General features: G+C 43.9%; 1 protein-coding gene across 2 annotated transcripts in view; it reads right to left on the bottom strand.

Moving 5' to 3' along the window:
- The window catches only part of mTor (serine/threonine-protein kinase Tor), a 175,131-nt gene that overhangs the window by 89,102 nt on the left and 58,529 nt on the right, over positions 1–27,500 (bottom strand). For both annotated transcript variants that reach the window (XM_076208449.1, XM_076208450.1), the window contains exons 10-13: positions 23,135–23,235; positions 13,256–13,430; positions 12,675–12,863; positions 12,405–12,573 (exon numbers count right to left, since the gene is read on the bottom strand). In XM_076208449.1, the coding sequence (XP_076064564.1) occupies positions 12,405–12,573; positions 12,675–12,863; positions 13,256–13,430; positions 23,135–23,235 (634 nt within the window). The remainder of the gene's footprint in view (positions 1–12,404; positions 12,574–12,674; positions 12,864–13,255; positions 13,431–23,134; positions 23,236–27,500) is intronic.

Raw genomic sequence — 27,500 nt, 5'->3', positions numbered from 1 at the left:
ATGGAATTCTTAGTGATGGGCTACCTTTAGTAGAGATGAACAACCTCTTTAATTCTGGTCGAAGATGTTCGGTTCTCTTGAGGTAGGTCCGGATGGCTCGTACCGGGCATAGAACTGTTTCAGTCTATTCTCCCCCTGCAAATTCGTCTAAGGACGGAACACTAAAGGACCAGAATCTAGGGTCGGATTTGGCAGGATCTTGGTTTTTGGCAATGAATTGAGGCATGAAAGTGAAGGAGACCTCTTTCCATCCTTTGGAATGGGCGACTCTATAAGAGATGGCATGTAATTCCCCTACTCTCTTGGAAGATGTCAGGGCTAGCAGAAAAAACTGTCCTCTAGGAGAGGTCCTTCAGATGTGCCTCTCGGAGAGGTTCGTAAGGGGGACCCCTCAGAGTTCAGGACTAATGCCACATCCCGCGGAGGAGAACTGATTTCCCTGGGGGGGGGGGGCATGATCTTTGAAGTGCCTGAAGAGCATGGAAATTTCCGGTGAAAGGGCTAGGACCATGCCCTTCAGAGAAAACACCTGATTTAGAGCTGCCCTATAGCCTTGTACTGCTGAGAGGGAGATCTTCTTGGACTTCCTGAGGAAGTGGAAGGAGGCGATCTCAGGAATGGTGGCTCGATCTGGGACTAACTTCCTGGAGTGGCACCATTTTGCAAAGGCATTGCATTTCCCTTGATAAAGGTTAGCTGAGGAAGAGCGAATAGGAGCGGACATGTCCTCTGCCACTTCTCTGGGAAAACCCTTCTTTAGGAGGATCCGGACCATTGTCTGAACGAGTGAAGATTGAGTGCTGAAGGGTTCTTGTGCCAAGGCCCGTTGATGGGTGGATACAGAAGATCTGGTCTTCCCTGAAGGGCCAGAGGCTCTTCTACTGCTAGCTCGAGGGCGTCCGGAAACCATGGGGCTTCGGGCCACCAAGGAGCGATCAAAGTCATCCGAAGGTAGGATGCGTGTCTTGCTCTGAGGAGTACCTTCTGGAGCGAGGGAAATGGTGGGAAAGCGTAGGAGTCCAGGTTGTCCCAACTTTGCAGAAGAGCGTCTTCTCCTGCTGCCAGAGGATCCGGGAAAGGGCTGAAATATATTGGGAGTTGGTGATTCCATCTCATTGCAAAAAGGTCCACTAGAGGGGAGCCCCATTTGCTGAGGATGAAGTTCGCTACCTCTCGATAGAGGGACCATTCTGTGTTGATTATCTGATTCTTCCTGCCGAGGTGGTCCGCCCAGACATTCCTCTTCCCCGGGATGTAGCGGGCTTTGAGTGACACCTGGAGATTCTTGGCTAGGTTGAGGATGTCCATCATCAGAAGGCATAGTTCCTGGGAGACTGTGCCCCCCTTGCTCGTTCAGGTCGGCTACTACCGAGGAATTGTCCGACATTATGCCCACTACTTTTCCTGAGACTTTATCCTTGAAGTGACGGAGAGCCAGGAGTACTGCTTTCAACTCAAGCCAATTGATATAGGCTGTCCGCTCGACTGTGGACCAGGAACCGCTGATGTGATCGTCGTAGAGGTGGGCTCCCCAGCCCTCCTTGGAGGCATCGGAGAACAGGAGGACTTCGGGGGGAGATGGGCCGAGGGGCATCCCCATGAGAAGGTTGCATGGGCCTTCCACCAGAGAAGAGAATCCTTGACTTCTTCGGTGAGGGAGATGTGTTGTAGGGGTTCTCCCTCTTGCGGGGCCCACTGAGACTTGAGGAGCCACTGTAGCGGTCGCATTCTTTGTCTACTCCTGGGGATTAATTTCTCTATGGAGGCCATATGGCCCAGGAGGATTTGGCATTGTGTCGCCGTCAGGAACCTGGTCGATAGTGCCTGTGCAACTAGAGAAGCGAGATTCGGGATCCCCTTTTCTACTGGGAAGGACTCCATTAGGGAGGAGTCCAGGACCATACCCAGGTACGTGACTCTCTGTCTTGGTAAGAAATCTGACTTTTCCGGGTTGACTACTGTGCCCAATTTCAGGACAAAGGTTAGGACCATTCTCAGGTGTTCTTGGCATAGCCAGTTATCCAAGTAACGGAGTAGTTGAATTCCCCTGGAGTGGGACCACGCTGAAACGAGATTGAACACACTGGAGAAGACTTGGGGTGCTGTGGAAAGTCCGAAGCAGAGGCAGGGGAAGTGGAAGGTGTTGCCCCTGTGGAGGATTCTGAGGAATTTCCTGGAGGAGGGATGTACTGGTATGTGGAAATAGGCATCTTGGAGGTCCAGCGACACCATGAAGTCCCCTTCCCTGATAGACGCCCTTACGGACTCTGGGGTGTCCATTCGGAACTTCGTCAGGGAAAGGAACTTGTTGAGTGGAGACAAATAGATGACTGGTCTCCACACCCCTGTTGTCTGTTCTACTAGGAATAGCCTTGAGTAGAAACCTGGGTCCGGAGTCGAGACTTCCTCTAAAGCTCCTTTCTGGAGCAGAACGGAGGATTCCTCCGCTAGGGCCAGCCCGCGAGCCGAGTCCGGGTGGAAGCTGCTGACTTGGATGGGATAGGGGGAGAGGTTTGGGACAGTGGGAAAGGGAAGACAATAGCCTGTCTTAATGACTTAGTAGGTCCAGTCTTCTGCCCCGGCCTCTTCCCATGCTCTCCAGTAGAGGGAGAGGCAACCCCCTATCTTGTGTGGAGGGGCTGGCGAATTCCTAGGATTCCTGTGGGGGAGTCCGGTGCCTCTATAATGTTTGCGTCTAGGATCTCTAGTCGTAAAGGGACGGGGCTTTCCTGTCTGCCTTTTCGACTTGGAGTGGAGGGGTAGGGAATCAGCATGCGGGTTAGAAGGGGGGCCCTCTTCAATGGAGCATAAATTTCTCTGAGGAGGGGATCACTGGGGTCTCCTAGGATGGTGTCTCTCCTGCGGGACTCAATGTTGGCCCAAGACGTTAAGAGGCAGGCCGCTTGATGCTTCAGAGCTCTGCTCGAGCTTTCCCATAGAGCCTGGAGGTTGCATTCCCCTTGGGGTTGCAGCCTGGGTAAAAACTCCCTTACTGAAGCCAAGACGCGTTCCAGCCAGGAGTGCACCGCGAGAGAGAGAGCCAGGCCCTGAACGAGGTCCCTGGATTCTCTGCCGGAAAGGATGACGTTTCTTCTGAGCAGTGAATCCACGTCCGCTTTGACAAGCTCTGGTAACCGAGCCGGGATCAAGGCTGCTTAAGGTTTGTCCCTGATGGGAAGTAGAAGCGTTTTTGCTGTTCCACTGGAACAGAGCGCCAGCGCGGTTTTTAGTGTGTCAGAGGCCTGGTTCATGGCTCGTACCGTCTGTGTACTCTATGGGAGTTGGTTTTGTTGTTTGAGAATTGCCCATCCTGAAGATTTCAGACTCGAACGTGACTTCCACTTCTTGTGGAAGGCTCAGTTGATTAGCTCTCCTAACTTTAGAGAGGATCTCTGAGCAGGAGGGTGTAACAACCATCGGGGATTCCGACTGGGAATCCTGCGAAGGTTGGTAACTTGCCCTCTCATCCCCGGCGCTGTGGACGTCGTCGCCGTCGTAGCTGGCGCCTGTCCGGTCAGCGAGAAACACCGCATCTGCAACCTCGTCCCTAATCTCTGTCCTCGTGAGCAAAGGGCATGGAAAGGTCACAGTTGATCACCCGGCTCTTCCTACGGTGGGTGTTATGCGTACTGCGGGATTCCTGAGTAGAAGAGACTAAGGGGCTCTTTGTCTTTGAACCCGGGTTCTTTGTCCGTGCCGGCGTCGAGTTTCCGGGATGGGTCGGGGGCAAGCCGCAAGCGACTACATCCGGGAAAAATGTCATACAGGAGCGGTAGCTAGAGGTGGCCTGAGGCGCATGTCCGTCTACGCTAACCGTCCTGGTTGAAGGAAGAGAGGACAGCTTGGCCTGAGAATGACTCGAAGTGGACGTTGTACCACCTTCCTGGCTATTGAGCTTTGGAGGAGGGACCGTCGAGTATCCGGGATGGGTCAAGGGCAAGCCGCAAGCAACCTCATCCGGGAAAAATCTCGTACAGGATCGGTAGCTAGAGGTGGCCTGAGGCGCATGTCCGTCTACGCTAACCATCCTGGTTGAAGGAATAGAGGACAACTTAGCCTGAGAATGACTCGAGGCGGACGTTGTACCACTTTCCTGGCTACTACGCTTTGGAGGAGGGACCGTCGAGTTTCCGGGATGGGTCGAGGGCAAGCCACAAGCGACCTCATCCGGGAAAAAGCTCGTACAGGAACGGTAGCTAGAGGTGGCCTGAGGCGCATGTCCGTCTACGCTAACCGTCCTGGTTAAAGGAATAAAGGACAACTTCCTGTCTACTACGCTGTGGAGGAGGGAGAGAATTGCTCGTCTGCTCTGAAGCAGTAGTCTGCCTTCTCTTGTTTTTGGGGGGGTGAAGAGGGAAGCCATTTTCTATGCTTGCACACCTTTTCCCCTGCATGTGCTTTCCTGTGAACATGAAAGTACACGGAACACTGACTATCATCTCACTGAATGCACGTCTCACACGGGGATGAAGGTGAACACTTAAGAGCTATACACTTGAAACACCAAACGGGAGGATCCACTTGGGCTGGCGGTAAGGGGGTGAGACAAAGGTATCTCCCTTCGGCGAAGGCACACAACCCATCTTGATCAACAACAATACTGGAACCAGATTCCATACTTACAGTGAAGGGTAGGATACCCGGTGGCAGTTAAGGGAATAATACAGGAAAGGGAGAAGCACTTAATAATTCCAGGACACAGGATGGCATAGGGAAACCCCGATGAAATTGAAGGACGACGAACTCCTTAGCGTCCTGGGAGTGAGCTGGCGACAATCGAAGCGGGTTGCTTGATTTTCGGCACAGACATAAACATAGAACCGTTGAGTAATTAACGGTTCGCTGCCGCATTAATAATGGAGTTTGACTGAGAATCGGCCCATTAACCCCTTCCATAAGGTGCCGCACACGTAGGCGTCATGAGGAGCAAGTGGATTCGCGACGCTGCCATATCGGCGTCTTGATTATATTTATTGTAGTCGCCCCTGTGTTTTTACATTCTCTCAAATGTGCCCTGAATCCCATTCTCTGTGGTTTTCAAAATTCGCGGGTGAAAGAGAGAACGATGGATATAAGCGGTGACTATATTTTATGATGCGAGTATTATTACAACACGTTGTACGGCTGGCATTGGCTGCTGCCCGCGAGATTTAAGTCCCGTACTGAAGTGGTTAAGGGGGAAACCGATAAAAACTAAACATGTATAGTAGAGAGATGTTAACGCGGTCACTACTGCGAAGAGAATGGTTATAGTGTGCGAGACTTGTGGTGGAGGGCAAGGGCCCCCCCCCCCCCTTGCCCCAATGGGGCCCCTTGCTGAGGATAAGCATTGCCCAGACCCACAGAGTGAGGATTTTAATTTCGCAGTAGAAATATTCGCGCTACGCGAAAGTATTCTATTGTAAGGAGTACCGAAGAGTTTGTATTCTTCGGAACAAATGGTATACTCAAAAGAATAAATTAAATAAAAATAAATAAATAAGAATAAAAAAGATTCAGAGAACAACATGGAGGGTGTAGAAAATTAAAATTAGCATATACTAATACAAATAGATTGATCTGAAGATTGAACAAACTTAACGGTTACCTATTAGAAGCTAAACCAGATGTAATGGGAATTTTATTTTATATTATTTGTTTTTGTTTTGTTATCATTTGAAATGGGTGGGAATGTTTTTGTGCCTTGTCCTTTTTGGCTATCCCCCTGGTAAGGGGGAAAAAGCCTTGGTATATGTATGTATGTATGTATCATTTGTCTGTTTGATTCTCATTTCTTACTAGTTATATGCAAATTTATTATTATTTACTATTTACCTGTTTGTTTATTATTTAACTATACCTATGCAGGGTTGATGAAAGAGTATTAGGATGGTTTGGACACATGGAAAGAATGAGTGAAGAAAGACTAGTAAAAGAGGTATGGAAGGCAGATGTGGAGGGAGTGAACATGAGGGGACGTCCTAGGATGAGGTGGATGAGGTGGATGGATGGGGTGAAGGGGGCTTTGGGGAAGAGGGGAATGTCTGTTGAGGAAGGACAGGAGAGGACAGAAGACAGGGGTGAATGGAGAATGGTTGTATATGGATGATGTTGTGATGCATGAGGTGGAATGGGTGGGGGGATGGGGGGTGAGGAAGTATGTGTGAGCAAAATTTGACACAGCAAGAAGGGATTTCTCCCCGTCTTCTCCTTTTATGCATGGGGGGATGGAGAGGGGGGTCGCCGATTTAATGAAGCGGCCTTGCTGTGGATGTGCTGTGTCTTGCAACACTGCTTCTGACCCAGGGCAGTGGACAAGGTGCAAGGATGACCCGTCATCCAGGAGGTGCTAAGATAAGAGGGAGGGTGGAGGGGTGTGGAGTGTATTCGGGGATGGAATGGGTGGGAATGATTTTATGCCTTTTCCTTTTTGGCTACCTCCCTTGTAAGAAGGAAAAAGCAAAAGGTAAAGAAGGCAAAGAGGAGAGCAGATGTGAAGTGGGGTAAGAGTATGACAGAAAGTTTTGAAAGTAATAAAAAGAGGTTTTGGAAAGAAATTAAGAGAGGAAGAGGAGGCGAATCAAGTAGAGAAGAAAAGGTAAAAGGTGCAGATGGAGAGATGATAATGGAAGAGAAGGCAGTAAGGGGAAGATGGGCAGAATATTTCAGGGAGTTACTAAATGTGAACGAGGATAGGGAGGAAAAGATAGCTGCAGTGGGAAATGCGAAGAAAATGACTGTGATGAGTGAGGAAAATGGAGGAGAAATAAGGAAGGATGAAGTGAAGGCAGTTGTTAAGATGATGAAAGCAGGTAAGGCACCTGGTCTGGATGGATGCTATGCAGAATGTCTAAAAAAAAAGGAGGTACAGTGATGGTGGACTGGCTGGTGAGGTTATTTAATGTTTGCTGGAGAGAGGGTAGAGTGCCGGAGGACTGGAGGAGTGCCTGTATAGTTCCACTTTACAAGGGAAAAGGGGACAAGTGTGAATGTAGTAGTTTCAGAGGGATTAGCTTGTTAAGTGTAGTTGGGAAGGCTTATGGGAGGATCTTGATTGAGAGGATTAGGAGAGGAAAAGAGGGAGTAATTGGTGAGGAACAGTGTGGATTTAGGACGGGTAGAGGTTGTGTAGATCAGATCTTTGTGGTAAGACAGATATGTGAGAAAGCTATAGGAAAGGGGAAGGATGTTTTTTGGGCTTTTATGGATCTGGAAAAGGCTTACAATAGGGTAGACAGAAAGGCACTGTGGGAGGTTATGCTGATATATGGGATAGGAGGAAAGCTTCTAGGAGCTGTCAAGAGTTTTTATGATAGTAGTAGAGCTTGTGTCAGGATTAGAAATGGAGAGAGTGAGTGGTTCGAGGTAAAGGTGGGACTTCGTCAAGGATGCGTTATGTCACCCTGGCTGTTCAACTTATACATGGATGGGGTGGTGCAAGAGGTAAATGCAAGGGTAGTGGGTCAGAGATTGGAGATGGTTAAGGAAAATGGAGAAAAGTGGGAGGTGAGCCAGCTGTTGTTTGCTGACGACACTGCGCTTGTGGCAGGATCGGAGGAGGGACTGAGAAAGTTGGTGATAGAGTTTGGGAGAGTATGTGATAGAAGAAAGATAAAGATAAATGTGGGTAAAAGTAAGGTGATGAGATGTACAAGGGGTGAAAGGGGCAGTAGACTGGAAGTGAGCATTAGGGGAGAGCGACTGGAGGAAGTGGATAGTTTTATATAATTGGGTGCAAATGTGACAGGAAAAGGCGGAGTGAAGGTGGAGGTAGAATGTAGATTGAGAGAAGCAAGTAAATGCCTTGGTGGATTAAAGAGTGTAATGAGGAATAGACATTTGGGAATGGATGCTAAGAGGAGACTGTATGAAGGAGTGAGTGTGCCAACAGCACTGTATGGGGCAGAAACATGGAACATAAGAGAGGATGAGAGAAGGAGTTTGAATGTGTTTGAGATGAGGTGTCTGAGATGTACGATGGGGGTTACTAGGCTAGATAGAGTGAGAAATGAGGAGTGATGAGAAGAACAGGGGTGGAAAGGGAGTTGGGAGATAGGGTTGATGAAAGAGTATTAGGATGGTTTGGACACATGGAAAGAATGAGTGAAGAAAGACTAGTAAAAGAGGTATGGAAGGCAGATGTGGAGGGAGTGAACATGAGGGGACGTCCTAGGATGAGGTGGATGGATGGGGTGAAGGGGGCTTTGGGGAAGAGGGTAATGTCTGTTGAGGAAGGACAGGAGAGAACAGAAGACAGGAGTGAATGGAGAATGGTTGTAAATGGATGATGTTGTGATGCATGAGGTGGAATGGGCGGGGGGATGGGGGGTGAGGTAGTATGTGTGAGCAAAATTTGACACAGCACGAAGGGATTTCTCCCTGTCTTCTCCTTTTATGCATGGGGGGATGGAGAGGGGGGGGTCGCCGATTTAATGAAGTGGCCTTGCTGTGGATGTGCTGTGTCTTGCGACACTGCTTCTGACCCAGGGCAGTAGACAAGGTGCAGGGATGACCCGTCATCCAGGAGGTGCTAAGATAAGAGGGAGGGTGGAGGGGTGTGGAGTGTATTCAGGGATGGAATGGGTGGGAATGATTTTATGTCTTTTCCTTTTCGGTTACTTCCCTTGTAAGGGGGAAAAAGCCTTGGTATATGTATGTATGTATATCTATGTAAAGCTAAAGAAAAAATGAGAAGAGAACGGAGATCAAGAAAACACAGTTCTGTTGGAGTGTTAGATATGAGACTGAAAAAATGGTATACTAAAAAAAAAAAAAAAATCAGAACAACATGGAGGTGTGTAGAAAATTAAAATTAGCTTAGAAATTAGTTTAGAAATAGGGAGGAGAAACAAGGTAGGGGAGTCATGTTACTGGTTAAGAAAAAATTAAATGTGACGAAAGTTACATATGGCATGAACAGAGTAGAGATGATCACAATAAAAGCTGAAGACAATGACATAAAAAAGCAGAAATTTTGCAATGATTTATGTGCCCCCAAAAACAGGGTCTTGGAGAAAGATAACTTCAAAATGTTAGATAATACAAAATCTTCATTAAATGAGATACTGATGGATGGAAGTAATTCAATACTGATACATACATACATACACCAAAGAATTTTTCTCCCTTACAAGGGAGGTAGCCAAAAAGAAAAAGGCATAAAAACCATTCCCACCCACTCCATCCCTTGGTTCTGACCACCTTCCAATCATCATCACCACCAAAACAAGATGCACCCCAGCTGGCCACAGACACACTTACACCAATTACAAGAGAGCTAACTGGGAAGCCTTTAACGAAGAGACAGAACAACATTTTGAAACACTTAACAGTACACCAATCACAAACATAAACAATGCTGTGCACGCTTTTAATACAATCATACAAAACGCAGACAAGAGATACATCCCTAGAGGCAACAGAAAATCACACAACCCCAACTTCACACCAGAAATCCAAGGCCTCATCAGACAACGTGACACACTTAAACACGATACCCCCACACCTATCCCTCAAAACATAGCAGACCAAATACAAACACTAAATACTGTGATTGCCAATAAAATACATGAACAAAAAACACAAAATTGGCAAAACTTTATCAATACACTTGATCACAAAACAAACACCAGCAAATTGTACAAAACACTCAACAGCATCACACTATCCAACACTAACACTACACGCTCTCACGCAGCAATAATCACAACAGATAATCTACCCTCAAACAGACAACAAGCAAACGCACTCATACGTCATTTTGCACAGACGAGCCATCTTACATCTCACCCTGACGACCGACGCACCATTCGACGTAAGAAAGACTTTCCCACAGACTCAGACTATACACCCTTCATAGACAGTCAGACAAAACTCATATTACATAGTCTCAAGCACTCATCTGCCTGTGGCCCTGATAACATAAGCAACATACACCTAAAACACATTGGACCACAAGGTATACACGCACTCACAAACATTGCAAACTACAGCTATTCACACAACACAATACCCGACATCTGGAAGCATGGTAAAATAATCACCATTCCAAAACCGAACAAAGACCCAACAATCCCAACATCGCACCGCCCAATCACACTTCTCTGCACCCCCTCTAAAGTCATTGAACGCCTAATACTTAAACTTGTCACACCATATATTCCCCTTGCTGACTCACAACACGGTTTTAGGCCACTACACTCCACAAACACTCTTCTGACAAACCTCACACAAAGAATTTTAGATGGCATCAATTCAGATAGGCCCCACCACAGAACACTTCTTATAACATTGGACATTAGTAAAGCTTTTGATGCTATCCCCCACCACAACCTAACAAATAAAATATATAACACAGACATGCACAATAACACCAAAAGATGGCTGGCCAATTATCTGGCGGGCAGGAATGCTCATGTGTCATATAATGGCCAATCATCGCACATCAGAAACATTAAGAACGGAGTACCACAGGGCTCGGTTCTATCCCCCACATTATTTAATCTATACATGCATGACTTACCCACGCCAGACACCTCAGAAATACAAATCTCTTCCTACGCAGACGACATAACAATCACATGCACACATCGTAACACAGACAAAGCTGCAGAAATAATCCAGCCTTACCTTGACACACTCAACACATGGTTCATCACAAACAGACTCAAAATAGCTCCAACCAAATCTACAGCAACACTTCTCACCAACTGGACAAAAGAACACAAATACATACCTCATCTCTACATCAACAACACTCTAATACCACACACAAACACACCGAAAATTCTTGGTGTAACATACGATACATCCATGTCTTTCAAACAACACCTCACAAACATAAAAAACAAATGCACACCTAGACTTAACGCACTTAAGTCAATCACTGGAACAACATTTGGACAAAACAAAGAAACTAATATAACAATATACAAACAATGCATACGCTCAGTGATGAATTATGCGAGTCCTGCATGGGCTCCTAATCTCAGTGAGACACACCACAACACCCTTCAAATCATACAAAACAAAGCCCTAAAAACAATTACAGGCTGCACAAATACATCACCTACAGACCATTTACACCATGAAACAAAAGTCCTCAAAGTCAAGGACCACCTCGACATGAGAGGCACACAAACACTTGCTGCAGCCACCACAAACACATCACACCCGCTACACTACATAGCAGAACACCCACACACACCAAGAAACATTAAAACTACACCCAAAGACCTTTATTACACACAGATACTCTCTTCTCTTCCTCCACAACCACCAAATACCAGCCTCCGGAAACATATTCATAATCATATCACTCACCGCTCCATTAACACACTGAAAGACAACACACTGCTGCATGCCAGACCCCCTGATATCCACCCTTCTGAATCCTCTCTCCCACGTAAGGACAGAGTCCACTTGGCCAGACTGCGATGCGGTCACCACCCAGCACTTCTAAGCTACCAGAAGAGGCTGGACGACCGTGTTGTGAACAGCTGCCCAGGATGTAACACTTCACCCCATACCATACAGCACATAATGGAAGACTGCATTATACACAATCATGCACGCAAACAACACAACATACACTCTATAAAGGATTTGTGGGAAAACCCAGTTTCGGCTGTGGCCTTCCTTGGGGAGACGGGACTGCTCGGACAGACAGTCTAGGGAACGACAACAACAACAACAACAACTCCATCCCTAATACACTCCACTCCTCTCCACCCTCCCTCTATCTTGGCACCTCCTGGATGACGGGTCATCCCTGCATCTTGTCCACTGCCCTGGGTAAGAGGCAGTGTCGCAAGACACAACACATCCACAGCAAGGCCGCTTCATTAAATCGGCAACCCCCCTCTCCGTCCCCTCGTGCAGAAAAAGAGAAGACGGGAAGAAATCCCTTCAGGCTGCGTCAATTTTTTCTCAATCATAATACCTCACCTTCCATCCCCCCACCCATTCCACCTCATGCATCACAACATCATCCATATACAACCATTCTCATTTGAAGAAAAATAGTTAAAACTATAGTTGCTGACTCTGGAACACAGAATTATGAAAGGCATGGAAGTCCTTGACAGAGAAAACTTACTAAACTGTGATAAGAGAAACACATGAGGACATGGAAAGAAGCTTAAAAAGGACAATAGTAGAAGGAACCTGAAAAAGAACAGCTTTCCCCACAGAGTGGTGGATGTATGGAACACATTGGAAGAAAAAACAGTGTGTGCAAAAGAACACAATAATTTAAGAGCAAACTGGATATGGAGAGATACAAAGATGGGTCACCATGAGCATAGCTCCCCCTTCCCATGAGATACAACTAGGTAAATACACAAGGAAGACCCAACAAACTATAGACCAGTAAATACTAGGTAGATACACACACACATTCTCAGAAAACTTAGTGTAGTACCAACCTGTGCCCTGGAAATCAAAAGTGCCTAAAGTATGGAGGGCAAGAACAATGCTGGAAGTATCTTGATGCTCTGGGGATGGTGGAAGTGGTGCAGTCCCTGACTTTGGTGTTGCAGTTCTTTGTAACAAAATTTGTGACAGTATCTTGAGAAGACCTTCAGCAATATCACTCTGAAAGATTTTCCAGTTAACCAAAGATATAACTTGTCAAACCAAACTAACTTGGCAAAACACATGTATTTTTCCTGAAACTATGAGACATGCTGTATCACCTTTAACTGTGGAATCTGTATGGCTAACTCTTGCAATGCAAGAGTGAGTGGAGGAGAGAGTCCAGTGGTCATCATAGGGTCCAGCAACTCACGAACTTCAACACGGATTGTGCCACCAACAGCTCGAGCCACTAAACTGATGCACACATAGACAGCTGGATCAACAGAACGTTTCTTGCTAGGTGTATCCTTTAATAATTAAAATAGATAAATAATAAAGGCCCTAAATGTTTATCCGCTAATGAATTAACACAAGAAAATATCCCACTAAAGCTATGTATGTCCTACTTTAATCCAGCTATAGCACAACCTCAAACTCAAGACAGAACAACAGAACATTTCTTGCTAAATGTATTCTTTAACAATTAAAATAGATAAATAATAAAGGCCCTAAATGTTTATCCACTAATGAATTAACACAAGAAAATATCCCACTAAAGATATGTGTCCTACTTTAATCCAGCTATAGCACAACCTCAAACTCAAGACTTCCAAGACTTCTAAGGCTCTATAATGGCTGAATTTGATTACTTAAAAGACATCACTCAAACTAGTGATTTACTTCATAATGTCCTACTCACTTTGGTTGGTAGGGAAGCTTTAATAACCTCAAGGACTTTGGGGAGGTGCTTCTTGATGGCTTCTTGGTAGCCCACAGCTAGGGACATTAGTCCTATTGTGATGAAAGCTTTGGAACGCTCCTTTTCTCTCCCTCTCAAGCAAGTAAGCAGGTGGTTCATTGTTTGAGAAAGAAAACTGTAGAAATATTAAAAGACATAAGTGCAAAATGCTAGACATAAGTCATGTCATAAGCTTATGTAAGTGATGAGTTATATACACATAAATATCAGCATTGTCACACAAAGACAGTTCTGCCCTGTCAACCAGATAATGATAAAAAACAAAAAAAAATTGATATGGCTAACCAACTCAAAGAAAAATTTCCCTCATAAGTCTGACAGGTTTATTTATCATGGCCTTCTCCAGCTAAAGTAAGCAGTAACGAATTCATGATGAGAGTTTTGTGTCTGGATGTAAGACATAAGCATCAATGATATACAATGAAAAAGCTGTGATAAAAAGTAGTGCAAAACTTGCAAGAGAGATGAAACAGTTTGAGCAGTTGTGCTTAAAAAGCTACAGAAATGTCAAATAATCAAAATCAATCTTACCAATATGCAATATAAAGTTGACAAAATTGACTGTGTGACAATGATCACAGATCAATAAATAAAAGATATACAATCAAAGAAGCCATTCTACAATAATAAATGCATTACTTAACTCTTTATTATGCCTGAAAGAAAGTAGCAAATCAATGTAAGTCCTAGAGAATTATTGCCTAACAAGTACTGCTGCCCTGGAAAGTGACAGATTACCTTCGATAGCGCACAATACACAGACTGGAGGTACAGGGGGAGCTTGAAAGGAAAGGCTTGGTTAGCAGGTTAGATGCAACAATTACGTTTCAATAGGTTAAAAACCAATTTCTTCTGCTGTTCTTCACAAAATAAAGGAAGAACTTTAATAAAATTTTAACAAGAAAAAACAAAACATGGGAGAATACTAATTGCACAATAATACTGCTATTGATTTTAGAAACATAACTCCCTAAGTACAATTTACAAAATGAACATCAAGTATAGACCACCTGGATAATAAAATCATTATGAATGTATACAATGAAGCAAATGTAGCATGACAAATATTTCTAGATACAAAAATGTGACATCACCCTTTCATTTCTTGTACAGGCACATCATGAATCAATTTAAATCATTTCAAAGCAACTCACACACCTACACCAAACCAAAACTGTCAGCACATGTTATATATTCTTGGATACCAATTCTCTGGGTCCTATCCAGAGACTAGGTACAAGTCCTTTAGGGACACACCTCCCAATGGAAGTGGGGTGGATGTCTTTTCCCTGTGGAAACCTTCTTGTATCCAGGTGATGATAAATTGAAAAATTCTCACACTAAAGCCCAGATACAATCTCAATCATCCATATATTACACATTGGCTCAACATAATTCCACCAAGTTGGAAAACAGCCTTTATAATATCTATATCAAAACCAAAGAAACCACCTATAAACCCAGCATATTACAAACCAATTTCACTACTATCCACAAAGTCCAAGGTGACAGAAAAACTAGTTTGATTGATTGATTGATTGATTCGATTCAACATCACAAACTCCCCCTATTAGGAGGCTAAGATGGTGCCCCTAACAGGGAACTTTGTGGCATTGATTTTCAACTCGCCGGTGGCAGGATATAAACTACCATCAATCACCTAAACCTCTGCCCACTTTTGAGTTCCATTTCCAGATCTTGTCCAAGTCTTGTTGTAGTGAGTTGCAGTCTTCCTCCATTTTTACTTTCTTTAGTATTTTTGCATCATCTGCAAAGAAATTCATGTAACACTCTATTCCTTCATCCATGTCATTTATGTATATGGCAAACATGATTGGGGCCAATACTGATCCCTGCGGGACACCACTTATCACTTCTTCCCAGTTTGAGAATTTGTCTCTAATTACTACTCTCACTTTCCTCCCAGTCAGGAAGTCTTTCATCCATTCCAATAATTTTCCTCTGATGCCACCTATTGACTCTATCTTCCTTATTAATTTTTGTGTTGTACCTTATCAAATGCCTTTTGCAGGTCCAGAAAGGCACAGTCTACCTACCCATCTCTTTCTTGTATTATGTCCATTATTTTTGAGTAGAAGCAGATCAAGTTTGTTGTACATGATCTTTCTTGTCTGAATCCAAATTGATTTGGATTCAGTATAGTTTTTTCTTTCAAATGCTTAACCCATCTATTTTTGACAACTTTTTCACAAATTTTTGCTACTGTGCTTGTCAGGGAGACCGGTCTGTAGTTTGATGGGTCTTATTTGTTTCCTCCCTTGTAAATTGGTATAATGTTTGCCTTCTTCCAGTCCTGTGGCACTTTTCCTTCTTTAAGTGAGAATTTAACTATATTGTATATTTAGTCTGTTAATTCTTCCATGCATTCTTTCAGTATCCAATTTGCAATTCCGTCCGGACCATGTGATTTTCCGACATCAAGGGTTTTAATTTGGTCACTGATTTCCTTCTGTGTTGCGATTATTTCTTTCATTGAGGGGGATATCTCTCTCTCTCTATTTCCTCATAGTTAGGTGAGTTTTCTATTGTGAATACTGATTTGAAATGGTTGTTCATGATTTCAGCCATTTCCAGTTCTTCTGTATATTCATTTTTACATTGGCACAATTTTTCTAATTATTGTTTGTTCTTCAGATTACCATTTACATACCTGTAAAATAGTTTGGATTCTTCCTTGCATTTTTCTATTTTTTTTTTCATAGTTTCTCTTTTCATCTCTGCGTATTTTTACTTACTCATTTCTTAGTTTGATGTACATTTGCCATTTGCTTGTTTCTTGTCTCTTTTCCATTTCTTCCAGCTTTGTCTCTATTATCCTTAGCTTCACTACACCTTTTGTTGTACCAGCTTTTTATGTATGTTCTTTCCATTTTTTGTTGTGGTACGTATCTATTTACTCCCTCATTATAAATTTCTTTTAGTATATTCCATTTCTCTTCCATCCATGTTTCTTCATTTAGAAATTTTTCCCAGTTTGCATTGCAAAAGAATCTTTTGAGTTTCTCATAATTTGTTTTGTTGTACATCAGTCTTCCTATTCTATGTTTATCATTTTTGCTTTGATCCATTTGCTCTTTCAACTCCAATTCTATTAGTACATGGTCACTCTTTCCTATCGGAGTTTTGTAATCAATTTTATCGACAATATCAGGCTCTGTCGTAAGTATTAAGTCCAGCTTTGAAGGTTCTTCACTACCTCTATATCTAGTATTTTCCCTAATCCACTGGGTCATTGTATATTCAATGGTCATGTCAAGCAGGACACTGCCCCAGAGTTCCTCTCCCCCTTCACTGTCATTTCTTCACAACATATTTCTTTTGAATTAAAGTCACCCATAATTACTGTATTTCCTCTGTCTTTCAGTATATCAATTCATATTTTGTATCTCTTTGATCTGCTGTTTGTGTGTTCAGACCACATGCCAGTATATGGTTTGTTACTAAGCTGAAAGGTTGGAGTAATGGGATGTAACCTCATGGGGCTGATATAGTTGAAGGGATATATATGTTTGTGATAGTGTAGGCTGTTTTCTTTTTTGTATTTGGATTGTGACTATTTCAGTGATGTAGAAAGATATGCTGTTGCGTACTGGTGTTATGAATCCACCTTTGGGCCTTGTGTTGTCTTCTCTTATTGTTGTGTAATGTGTGACTGAGGGAATAGTTATTTGTCTCATGTATGAGTGTAGATATATTACAGATATATGGGATTGGGAGAAAGCTGTTAAGGGCAGTCAAGAGTTTTTATAAAAGTAGTAGAGCCTATAATGGTGTAATGAGTGAGGGGATGGGGGGTGAGGTAGTATGTGTGAGCAAAATTTGACAGAGCCCAAAGGGATTTCTCCCTGTCTTCTCCTTTTATGCATGGGGGGATGGAGAGGGGGGGGAGGGGGGTCGCTGATTTAATGAAGCGGCCTTGCTGTGGATGTGCTGTGCCTTGCGACACTGCCGCTGACCCAGAGCAGTGGACAAGGTGCAGGGATGACCCATCATCCAGGAGGTGCTAAGATGGGAGGGAGGGTGGAGGGGAGTGGAGTGTATTTAGGGATGGAATGGGTGGGAATGATTTTATGCCTTTTTCTTTTTGACTACCTCCCTTGTAAGGGGGAAAAAGCCTTGGTATATGTATGCATGTATGTAGTAGAGCCTGTGTTAGAAATGGAAATGGAAAGAGTGAGTGGTTTGAGGTAAAAGTGGGACTGCAACAAGGATGTGTCATTTCACCATGGCTGTTCAATGTGTGCATGTACAGGGTGGCGCAGGAGGTAAAGTTGAGGGTAATGGACAGGGGACTGGAGATGGTTAAAAATAATGGAGAGAAGTGGGAGGTGAGCCAAATGTTGTTTCCTGACAACACTATGCTAAAGGCAGGGTCAGAGAGGGATTAGGGTTTGTGAGAGTATGCAATAAGAGAAAGTTGAAGGTAAATGTGGGTAAAAGTAAGGTGATGAGATGTACAAAGGGAGAGGATGGCAGCGAGTTAAAATTTAGTTTCAAAACAGAGAGGCTCAAGGAAGTGGATACCTATAGGTATTTGGGGTCACATGTGGCAGGAAAGAGAGTGGAGATGGAAGTAAATTGTAGATTGAGAGAAGCAAGTAAATGCCTTGAGGGATTAAAAAGTGTCATGAGAAACAAACATTTCGGAATGGATGTAAAGAGGAGACAATATGAAAGGGTGATTCTGCCAATGGAACTGTATGGGGCAGACATGGATTTCAAGAGGCAGAAAGGAAAAGTTTAAATGTGTTTGATATGAAATGTCTGAGAAGTATGGTAGGGGTTATTAGGTTGGATAGGCTGAGAAACAAGGAGGTGAGGAGGAGAGTGGGGGTAGAAAAGGAGATGGCAGATGGGGTGATGTAAGATTATTCAGATATTTTGGACACATGGAAAGAATGAATGAAGAAAGATTAGTAATAAAGGTGTGGAAGGCAGAAGTGAATGGAGTAAACTTGAGGGGATAACTGAGGATGAGATGGATGGATGGGGTGAAAGGGGCATTGAGCAAGAGGGGAATGTCTTTTGAGCAAGGAAGGGAGACGACAGGAGATAGGGGTGGGTGGAGAATGGCTGTATATAGATAATACTGTGATACAGTACTACCTCTCATTAACAGACAAAAAGGGGGGTAACAGTGTTCGTTGATGTGAATAATCCGTTGATTTGGAGTGGTTTTTGGGTGGCATAGTGATTGCACAGCACTAAACAACAGCACCAAAAACACCGAAGACACAGCGAAAACACCACAAACACAGCTAATTAACGTCCATTAATGAGTGGTAGTACTATACAAGGAAGGGAGGGGGTGGGGAATAGGGGTAGGGTGTGTTTATGTATGAATGATATTTTGATGAAGCTCAAAGGGATTTCTCCCTGTCTTCTCTTTATCTGCATGAGGGAATGGAGATAGGCCACTGTTTAAGTGAAGCAGGCAATGGGTGGAATACAGGGATGACCCATCATCCATGAGGAGCTAAGATGAGAGAGAAGAAAGGGTGGTGGGAGTGGAATGGGTGGAGTGGGAGTGGAATGGGTGGAGTGGGTGGGAGCCTTTTGATTTGGTTACCTCCCTCAAAAAAGCCTTTGGTATATAGTTAGATGTAGATAGATGAGTGCAATGTGTATGTTGTGTTCATGGTGGGAGTGGAGAAGTTCTGTGTATTTGTTTGAGAGTCCATTTATGCTTACCTGTAGCATGTTTAAGGTATGCTTATGTTTGGGTGTGTTTGTGGGAGTGAAGGTTATTTTGTCTTGGTTACAGCTCCAGTTTTTGTAAATTGGTTTGTGTCTGTGATTGTTGTACATTTTCAGTGAAATCAATTGAGGGATGTGTTGCATATGATTGGTCGGTGTGCATAGTTAACCTCTTCAATATGAGTCAAATTCTCGTGAACAGCATCAGGTGCCTCATGTACGATGATGCATCACAATACTCACATTATAAAATATGAAGTCACCGCTGTATTACTTATTATCTTTCACTCTGAGTAATAATAAACACTGAAAACACAATCAAGCCAGTTCACAGAATTCAGGGATTACTTAGGTACATGTTCCACGTTTCTGCCCCACACAGTGCTGTTGGCACAATCACTCCTTCATACAGTCTCCTCTTCGCATCCATTCCCAAATGTCTATTCCACGTGGAACATAAGAGAGGAAGAGAGAAGGAGTTTGAGTGTGTTTGAGATGGGGTGTCTGAGGGGTGTGGTGGGGGTTGCTAGGCTGGATAGAGTGAGAGGTGAGGAGGTGGGGAGGGGGGCAGGGGTGAGGGAGGATTTGGGAGATAGGGTTGATGAAAGAATATTAGGATGGTTTGGACACATGGAGGGAATGAGTGATGAGAGACTAGTAGAAGAGGTGTAGAAGGCAGGTGTGGAGGGAGTGAACATGAGGGGACGTCCTAGGATGAGGTGGATGGATGGGGTGAAGGGGGCTTTGGGGAAGAGAGGAGTGTCTGTTGAGGAAGGAAGGGAGAGGACGGAAGACGGAGGTGAGTGGAGAATGGTTGTGTATGGATGATGTTGTGATTGCGTGAGGAGGAATGGGCAGGGGGGTGGGGGGTGGGGGGTGGGGTAGTATGTGTGAGTAAATTTTGACGCAGCCCGAAGGGATTTTCTCCCCGTCCTCTCCTTATATGCAAGGGGGGACGGAGAGGGGGGGTCGCCGATTAAATGAAGCGGCCTTGCTGTGGATGTGCTGTGTCTTGCGACACTGCTTCTGACCCAGGGCGGTGGGCAGGGTGCAGGGATGACCCGTCATCCAGGAGGTGCTCGGGTGGGAGGGAGGGTGGGAGGGGTGTGGAGTGTATGTAGGGATGAAATGGGTGGGAGTGTTTTTATGCCTTTCCCTTTTTGGCTACCTCCCTTGTAAGGGGGAAAAAGCCTTGGTATATGTATGTATGTATGTACTTAGGTACATACATACACACATATACCAAGGCTTTTTTTTCCCTAACAAGGGAGGAAGCCAAAAAACAAAGGCACAGAAACCACTCCCATCCATTCCATCCCTATGACAATCCACTCCCCTCTACCCTCTTCCCTCTCTCTTATCTTGGCACCTCCTGGATGATGGGTCATCCCTGCATCTCGCCCACTGCCCTGGGTCAGAAGCAGTGTCACAAGACACAGCACATCCACAGCAAGGCTGCTTCATTAAATTGGCGACCCCCCTCTCCATCCCCTCATGCAGAAAAGGAGAAGACGGGGAGAAATCCCTTCAGGCTGCGTCAAATTATTTCTCACACATACTCCTTTACCCCCCATTCCCCACCCATTTCCCCTCATGGATCACAGCATTATCCATATACAACCATTCTCCATTCACCCCTATCTTCTGACCTCTCCCATATTTCCTCAACAGACATTCCCCTCTTTCCCAAAGCCCCCTTTTACCCCATCTATCCATCTCATCCTAGGTTGACCCCTCATGTTCCCTCCTTCCACCTCTGCCTTCCATACCTATTTTAATAGTCTTTCTTCATTCATTCTTTCCATGTGTCCAAACCATCCAATATTCTTTCATCAACCCTATCTCCCAACTTCCTCTCCACCCACGTTCTCCTCCTCACCTTGTTTCTCACTCTATCCAACCTAGTAACCCCTATTATACTTCTCAGACACTTCATCTCAAACACATTCAAACTCCTCTCTAATGTTCCATGTTTCTGCCCCATACAGTGCTGTTAGTACAATCACTCCTTCATACAATCTCCTCTTAGCATCTATTCCCAAATGTCTATTTCTCATTACACTTTTTAATCCACCAAGGCATTTACTTGCTTCTCTCAATCTACATTCTACCTCCACCTCAACTCCTCCCTTTCCTGCCACATCCACACCCAAGTATCTAAAATTATCCACTTCCTCCAGTCTCCCTCCATTAATACTCACTTGCAGTCTGCTGCCACTTTCTCCCTTTGTACATCTCATCACCTTACTTTTACCCACATTTACTTAGGTACAACTACAAAATAAATATAATCAAGACACCGACACCAGCATCCTAATATACCCACTCCCACCTTGTGACGTCTACGTAGGCATTATAAAAGAGGATTTTGTGCATATGGGGAAAGTGCAGGGACCTGGGTTGATTTCTATGTCACTGGCTAAGAGGAGAAGTGGGAGGGCAGGTGCCAGTGTATGAGAGAGAGAGAGTGAGAGAGAGAGAGAGAGAGAGAGAGAGAGAGAGAGAGAGAGAGAGAGAGAGAGAGAGAGAGAGAGAGAGAGGAGAGAGAGAGAGAGAGAGAGAGAGAGAGAGAGAGAGAGAGAGAGAGAGAGAGAGAGAGAGAGAGAGAGAGAGAGAGAGAGAGAGAGAGAGAGAGAGAGTGAGAGAGAGAGAGAGAGAGAGAGAGAGTGAGAGAGAGAGAGAGAGAGAGAGAGAGAGAGAGAGAGAGAGAGAGAGAGAGAGAGAGAGAGAGAGAGAGAGAGAGAGAGAGAGAGAGAGAGAGAGAGAGAGGGGGGGGGGGGGAAGGGAGATAGCTGGGAGTAGTGTATGTGTTAGAAATGACTCTGGCCAATCTGTAGACCAGATGCCAGCCCCATTACTCCTTTGAGAGGTGGGGAAATTTGTGTCCATTTGTCATTTTCAGTTAGTTCTCAAGGAGTCTTCCACCCTGGGAGAAGGGGGACGAGCTTCCTCCTCTCTTTGCTGCCTAAAATAAGTGGTGCACCTTCTTACAAGTTGAACACTGCGATATTGTAGTACAATAGTAGCATATCCTTATGCACTGAGATTTTCTAAAAAATTTAAGACAAATGTGTAGCTCTGGTGCATTGAAGTGCCCCAAAACAGTCCCTAAAAACTGATTGCATATTACCTTGTAGTCAATATCCCCCACCCAACCCCATAAAAAAAAATATATATATATATATATATACATATATACATATATATACATATGTACATATATATATATATATATATATATATATATATATATATACACACACATATATATATATATATATATACACATATATATATATATATATATATATATCATTACATTTAAATGAAATATGATCAAAACTATTAACAATATGAACATGCTATTGAGATTGTAAAACCTGCTTAAGTTTTTATCTATATGTGACGAAGAAATCAACATAAAAAAGAAATTAATGGCCAACAAATACTCAGGTCCCTTCAAGTTCCTACAAGCAAGGATTAAGCATAAACCAATAAGAATGTTTGTTTAGTGAAACAAATCCCATTAGAAGCTAATCAGATTACAAGTTCTGGATGAAACAATGATAAGACAAGTTATTTTCACAAAAATCACTAGATCTAAATACTAGCTCTGATGTATTAGAATACTAATTCTAATAAAAGGAAGAGGCAAATAACTAATATAAACCCCATAAGCACAGTAGTACCCTTTAGTTTTATTTTGGTTGATCTCTAATGTTCTTATTCAGCTGAAGGGACATCACAATGACAGATTAAGATTACCTAAAAAAAAACTTTATGACTCAGTGATGCCATTTACAAACTCCCCTTCTGGCTGATGCCATATGATTTTATTGACCTGAAAGAGCAGTACCAAGAGGAAGGGGTTCAAATGATCATACGAATTACACACAGTCGGGTATCAACTGGTATCTGCTTCTGCTGAACTGCAGTTGACACCTGCCACAGCACACATCAACCCTCTAAGTACATTACATAAACAATCCCTTGTATTCTAGTAGAAAGCAAAACTGAATAATAACAATAGTATTAAGCAACTATACTGGAGTGCTCTAGGACATGCCCACTAGTAAATTTACAACCAGAAATGTTACACACTTGTGAGAGAATTTTTCCTTGTGTAGGGCCGCCAATCTAGGAACAATCTGAAGGAGTGCATGCTGGATCAAAACATTTCTGCTGCTCCGCTGATTCAGTACCTGACAAAGAGATAAAGATTTGATAATTCCTAGAAATAAATATATATATATATATATATCAAAGGCTTTTTCCCCATTACAAGGGAGGTAGCCAAAAAACAAAGGCATAAATACCACTCCCACCCATTCCATCCTAAACATACTCTACTTCCATTCACCCCCCTCCCTCCCTCTCATCTTGGCTCCTCCTGGATGATGGGTCATCCCTGCATCTCACCCACTGTCCTGGGTCAGAAGCAGTGTCACAAGACATCCACAGCACATCCACAGCAAGGCTGCTTCATTAAGTTGGTGACCCCCACCCTCTCTGTCCCCTCAAGCAGAAAAAGAGAAGACAGGGAGAAATTCCTTCAGGCTCCATCAATTTATTTTTTCACACATATTCCCTCACTCCCTATCCCCCATCCACTCCCTTTCATGTATCTCATAATCATCCATACACAACCATTCTCCATTCACCCCTATCTTCTGTCTTCTCCTGTCCTTCCTCAACAGATTTTCCACTCTTTCTCAATGCCCCTTTTACCCCATCCATCCATCTCATCTTTGGTGGAAAGTTGGGAGATAGGCTTGATGAAAGAGTATTGGGATGGTTTGAACATATGGAAAGAATGAGTGAAGAAAGATTAGTAAAAGAGGCATGGAAGGCAGAGGTGGAGGGAGTGAACATGGGGGGACAACAACTAAGGATGAGATGGATGGATGGGGTAAAAGGGGCATTGGGAAAGAGGGGAATGTCTGTTGAGGAAGTAAGGGATAAGACAGAAGATAGGGGTGAATGGAGAATGGTTGTGTATGGATGATGCTGTGATGCATGGAAGGGAGTGGGTGGGGAATGAGGGAGCATCCACTTCACCCTGCACTTTCTTTTATTATCAATCAATCAATAATTCCTACAAGTTTCCCTAAGTGGAAAACCCAGTCTCAAAGTGGCTGGCAACATATACATATACATACGTACATATACCAAGGCTTTTTCCCCTTTACAAGGGAGGTAGCCTAAAAGGAAAAGGCAAAAATTCATTCCCACTCATTCCATCCCTGAATACACTCCACACCCCTCCACCCTCCCTCTTATCTTAGCACCTCCTGGATGACGGGTCATCCCTGCACCTTGTCCATATATTGCAACATATATATCATACATATACCAAGGGTTTTTCCCCCTTACAAGGGAGGAGCCAGAGTCAAAAGGCATAATTCCACTCCCACCCACTCTACTCCCATTCACCACCCCTACCTCTCTCCCCCTTTTCTTGTCTCCTCCTGGATGACGGATCATCTCTGCATTTCACCCACTGCAGGCAACAACCCTTCGAATCTCCTAATGATCACTCTAATGAGAATCTTTGGACTCTTGTTATTTCACTGTGAGACTGTTTCTATTACCAGCTAAAAGTTGTAGAGAAAGGAGAACATTCACTAGTTTTTAGTACTCTTTTTGGTACTCTTTTTGTACTCTTTAGTATTCTTTAGTACTCTTTGTAAGACAGATATGTGAGAAAGCTATAGGGGGAAGGATGTTTTTTGGGCTTTTATGGATCTGGAAAAGGCTTATGATAGGGTAGACAGAAAGGCACTGTGGGAGGTTATGCAGATTTATGGGATAGGAGGAAAGCTTTTGGGAGCTGTCAAGAGTTTTTATGAGAGTAGTAGAGCTTGTGTGTCAGGATTAGAAATGGAGAGAGTGAGTGGTTTGAAGTAAAGGTGGGACTTCGTCAAGGATGCGTTATGTCGCCCTGGCTGTTCAACTTATACATGGATGGGGTGGTGCGAGAGGTGAATGCTAGGGTAGTGGGTCAGGGATTGGAGATGGTTAAAGAAAATGGAGAAAAGTGGGAGGTGAGCCAGCTGTTGTTTGCGGATGACACTGCGCTTGTGGCATGGTCAGAGTAGGGATTGAGGAAGCTGGTGGCAGAGTTTGGGAGAGTATGTGATAGAAGAAAGCTAAAGATAAATGTGGGTAAAAGTAAGGTGATGAGATGTACAAGGGGTGAAAGTGGCAGTAGACTGGAAGTGAACATTAAGGGAGAGCGATTGGAGGAAGTGGATAGTTTTAGATACTTGGGTGCAAGTGTAGCAGGAAAAGGTGGAGTGAAGGTGGAGGTAGAATGTAGATTGAGAGAAGCGAGTAAATGCCTTGGTGGTTTAAAGAGTGTAATGAGGAATAGACATTTGGGAATGGATACGAAGAGGAGACTGTATGAAGGAGTGATTGTGCCAACAGCACTGTATGGGGCAGAAACGTGGAATATAAGAGAAGAAGAGAGAAGGAGTTTGAATGTGTTTGAGATAATGAGACTGAGAAGTATTGTGTGGTCTACTAGGATGGATATAGTGAGAAATGAGGAGGAGAGGAGGAAACGGGAGTGAAAATGGATTTGGGAGATAGGGTTGATGAAAGAATATTAGAATGGTTTGGACACATGGAAAGAATGAGTGAAGAAAGACTAGTAAAAGAGGTATGGAAGGCAGATGTGGAGGGAGTGAACATGAGGGGACGTCCTAGGATGAGGTGGATGGATGGGGTGAAGGGGGCTTTGGGGAAGAGGGGAATGTCTGTTGAGGAAGGAAGGGAGAGGACAGAAGACAGAGGTGAGTGGAGAATGGTTGTATATGGATGATGTTGTGACTGCATGAGGAGGAATAGTCGGTGGGGGGGTGGGGGGTGGGGTAGTATGTTGTGTGAGTAAATTTTGCCGCAGCCCTAAGGGATTTCTCCCCGTCCTCGCCTTATATGCAAGGGAGGGGGGGGTCGCCGATTAAATGAAGCGGCCTTGCTGTGGATGTACTGTGTCTTGCGACACTGCTTCTGACCCAGGGCAGTGGGCAGGGTGCAGGGATGACCCGTCATCCAGGAGGTGCTCAGATGAGAGGGAGGGTGGGAGGGGTGTGGAGTGTATTTAGGGATGAAATGGGTGGGAGTGTTTTTATGCCTTTCCCTTTTTGGCTACCTCCCTTGGAAGGGGAAAAATCCTTGGTATATGTATGTATGGTACTCTTTAGTACTCTTTTTGGCTACCTCCCTTGAAAGGGGGAAAAAGCCTTGGTAGATGTATGTGTGAAAAACATCCAGGAGGTGCCAAGATAACAGGGAGGGAGGAGGGTGGAGGGGAGTGTAATATATGGGAAATGGAATGGGTGGTTTCTATGCCTTTTTCTTTTTGGCTACCCCCCATGTAAGGGGGAAAAAGCCTTTGGTACATGTATGTATGTATGTATGTATGTATGTATGTATGTATGTATGTATGTGTGAAAAAGTGTAAGGAATACAGCTGAAATTTACAGAATGAATCCAGAAACTAAGTGTCAGCAATGTGGAGCTCCTCAGGGCTGAAGGGATTGATGAGGGTTGATGGGTTTTGAAAATGGTCAATTTGCTATCCATCTTCAAGGATCACCACATGTAAAAATTTGTCATTGGTCCCTTAATTAGGTAATATTTTTCAAGATCAGTCAAATGTTGGTAATAAGTGACATCCTGCATATTGAGTAAATCATTGTACTGAATAGACTAATTAAGATATTGTAAATATCTTCCACCTTGTCCACTGCCCTGGGTCAGAAGCAGTGTCGCAAGACACAGCACATCCACAGCAAGGCCGTTTCATTAAATCGGCGACCCCCCCCCCCTCCGTCCCCCCATGCATAAAAGGAGAAGACGGGGAGAAATCCCTTCGGGCTGCGTCAAATTTTGAAGAGGGTGGAGGGGTGTGGAGTGTATTCAGGGATGGAATGGGTGGGAATGATTTTATGCCTTTTCCTTTTTGGCTACCTCCCTTGTAAGGGGAAAAAACCTTGGTGTGTGTGTGTATATATATATATATATATATATATATATATATACACATATATATACACACATATATATATATATATATTATATATACAGTATATATACATATATACACACATATATATATACACACATACCAAGGCTTTTTCCCCCTTACAAGGGGGGTAGCTTAAAAGAAGGTGGTGCTAAGATAAGAGGGAGGGTGGAGGGGTATGGATATCCAGGGATGGAATGGGTGGGAATGATATATATATATATATATATATGGTATATGTAAATATCTTCACTTCTGTGACATTCCTTAAGTCATATAAAATCATTTAAACTTTGCAAAGTAAACTTTATAATGTCACTGCAGTGGTTTCCAACAGGTGTGCCGCGGCACCAAAGGGTGCCATGAGATCAACTGAGGGTGCCGCCAAAATTTGGGGCAAAAATAATTTTCTTTTTACCGACTCCCTCTGTCATC

This window comes from Oratosquilla oratoria, chromosome 25, assembly GCF_046742065.1.
Source record: "Oratosquilla oratoria isolate Oo_2021 chromosome 25, ASM4674206v1, whole genome shotgun sequence".
In the NCBI taxonomy this organism is placed as follows: domain Eukaryota; kingdom Metazoa; phylum Arthropoda; class Malacostraca; order Stomatopoda; family Squillidae; genus Oratosquilla; species Oratosquilla oratoria.
The sequence above is the reverse complement of the archived record's forward strand: the minus strand, read 5'-3'. Positions and strand labels throughout refer to the sequence as shown.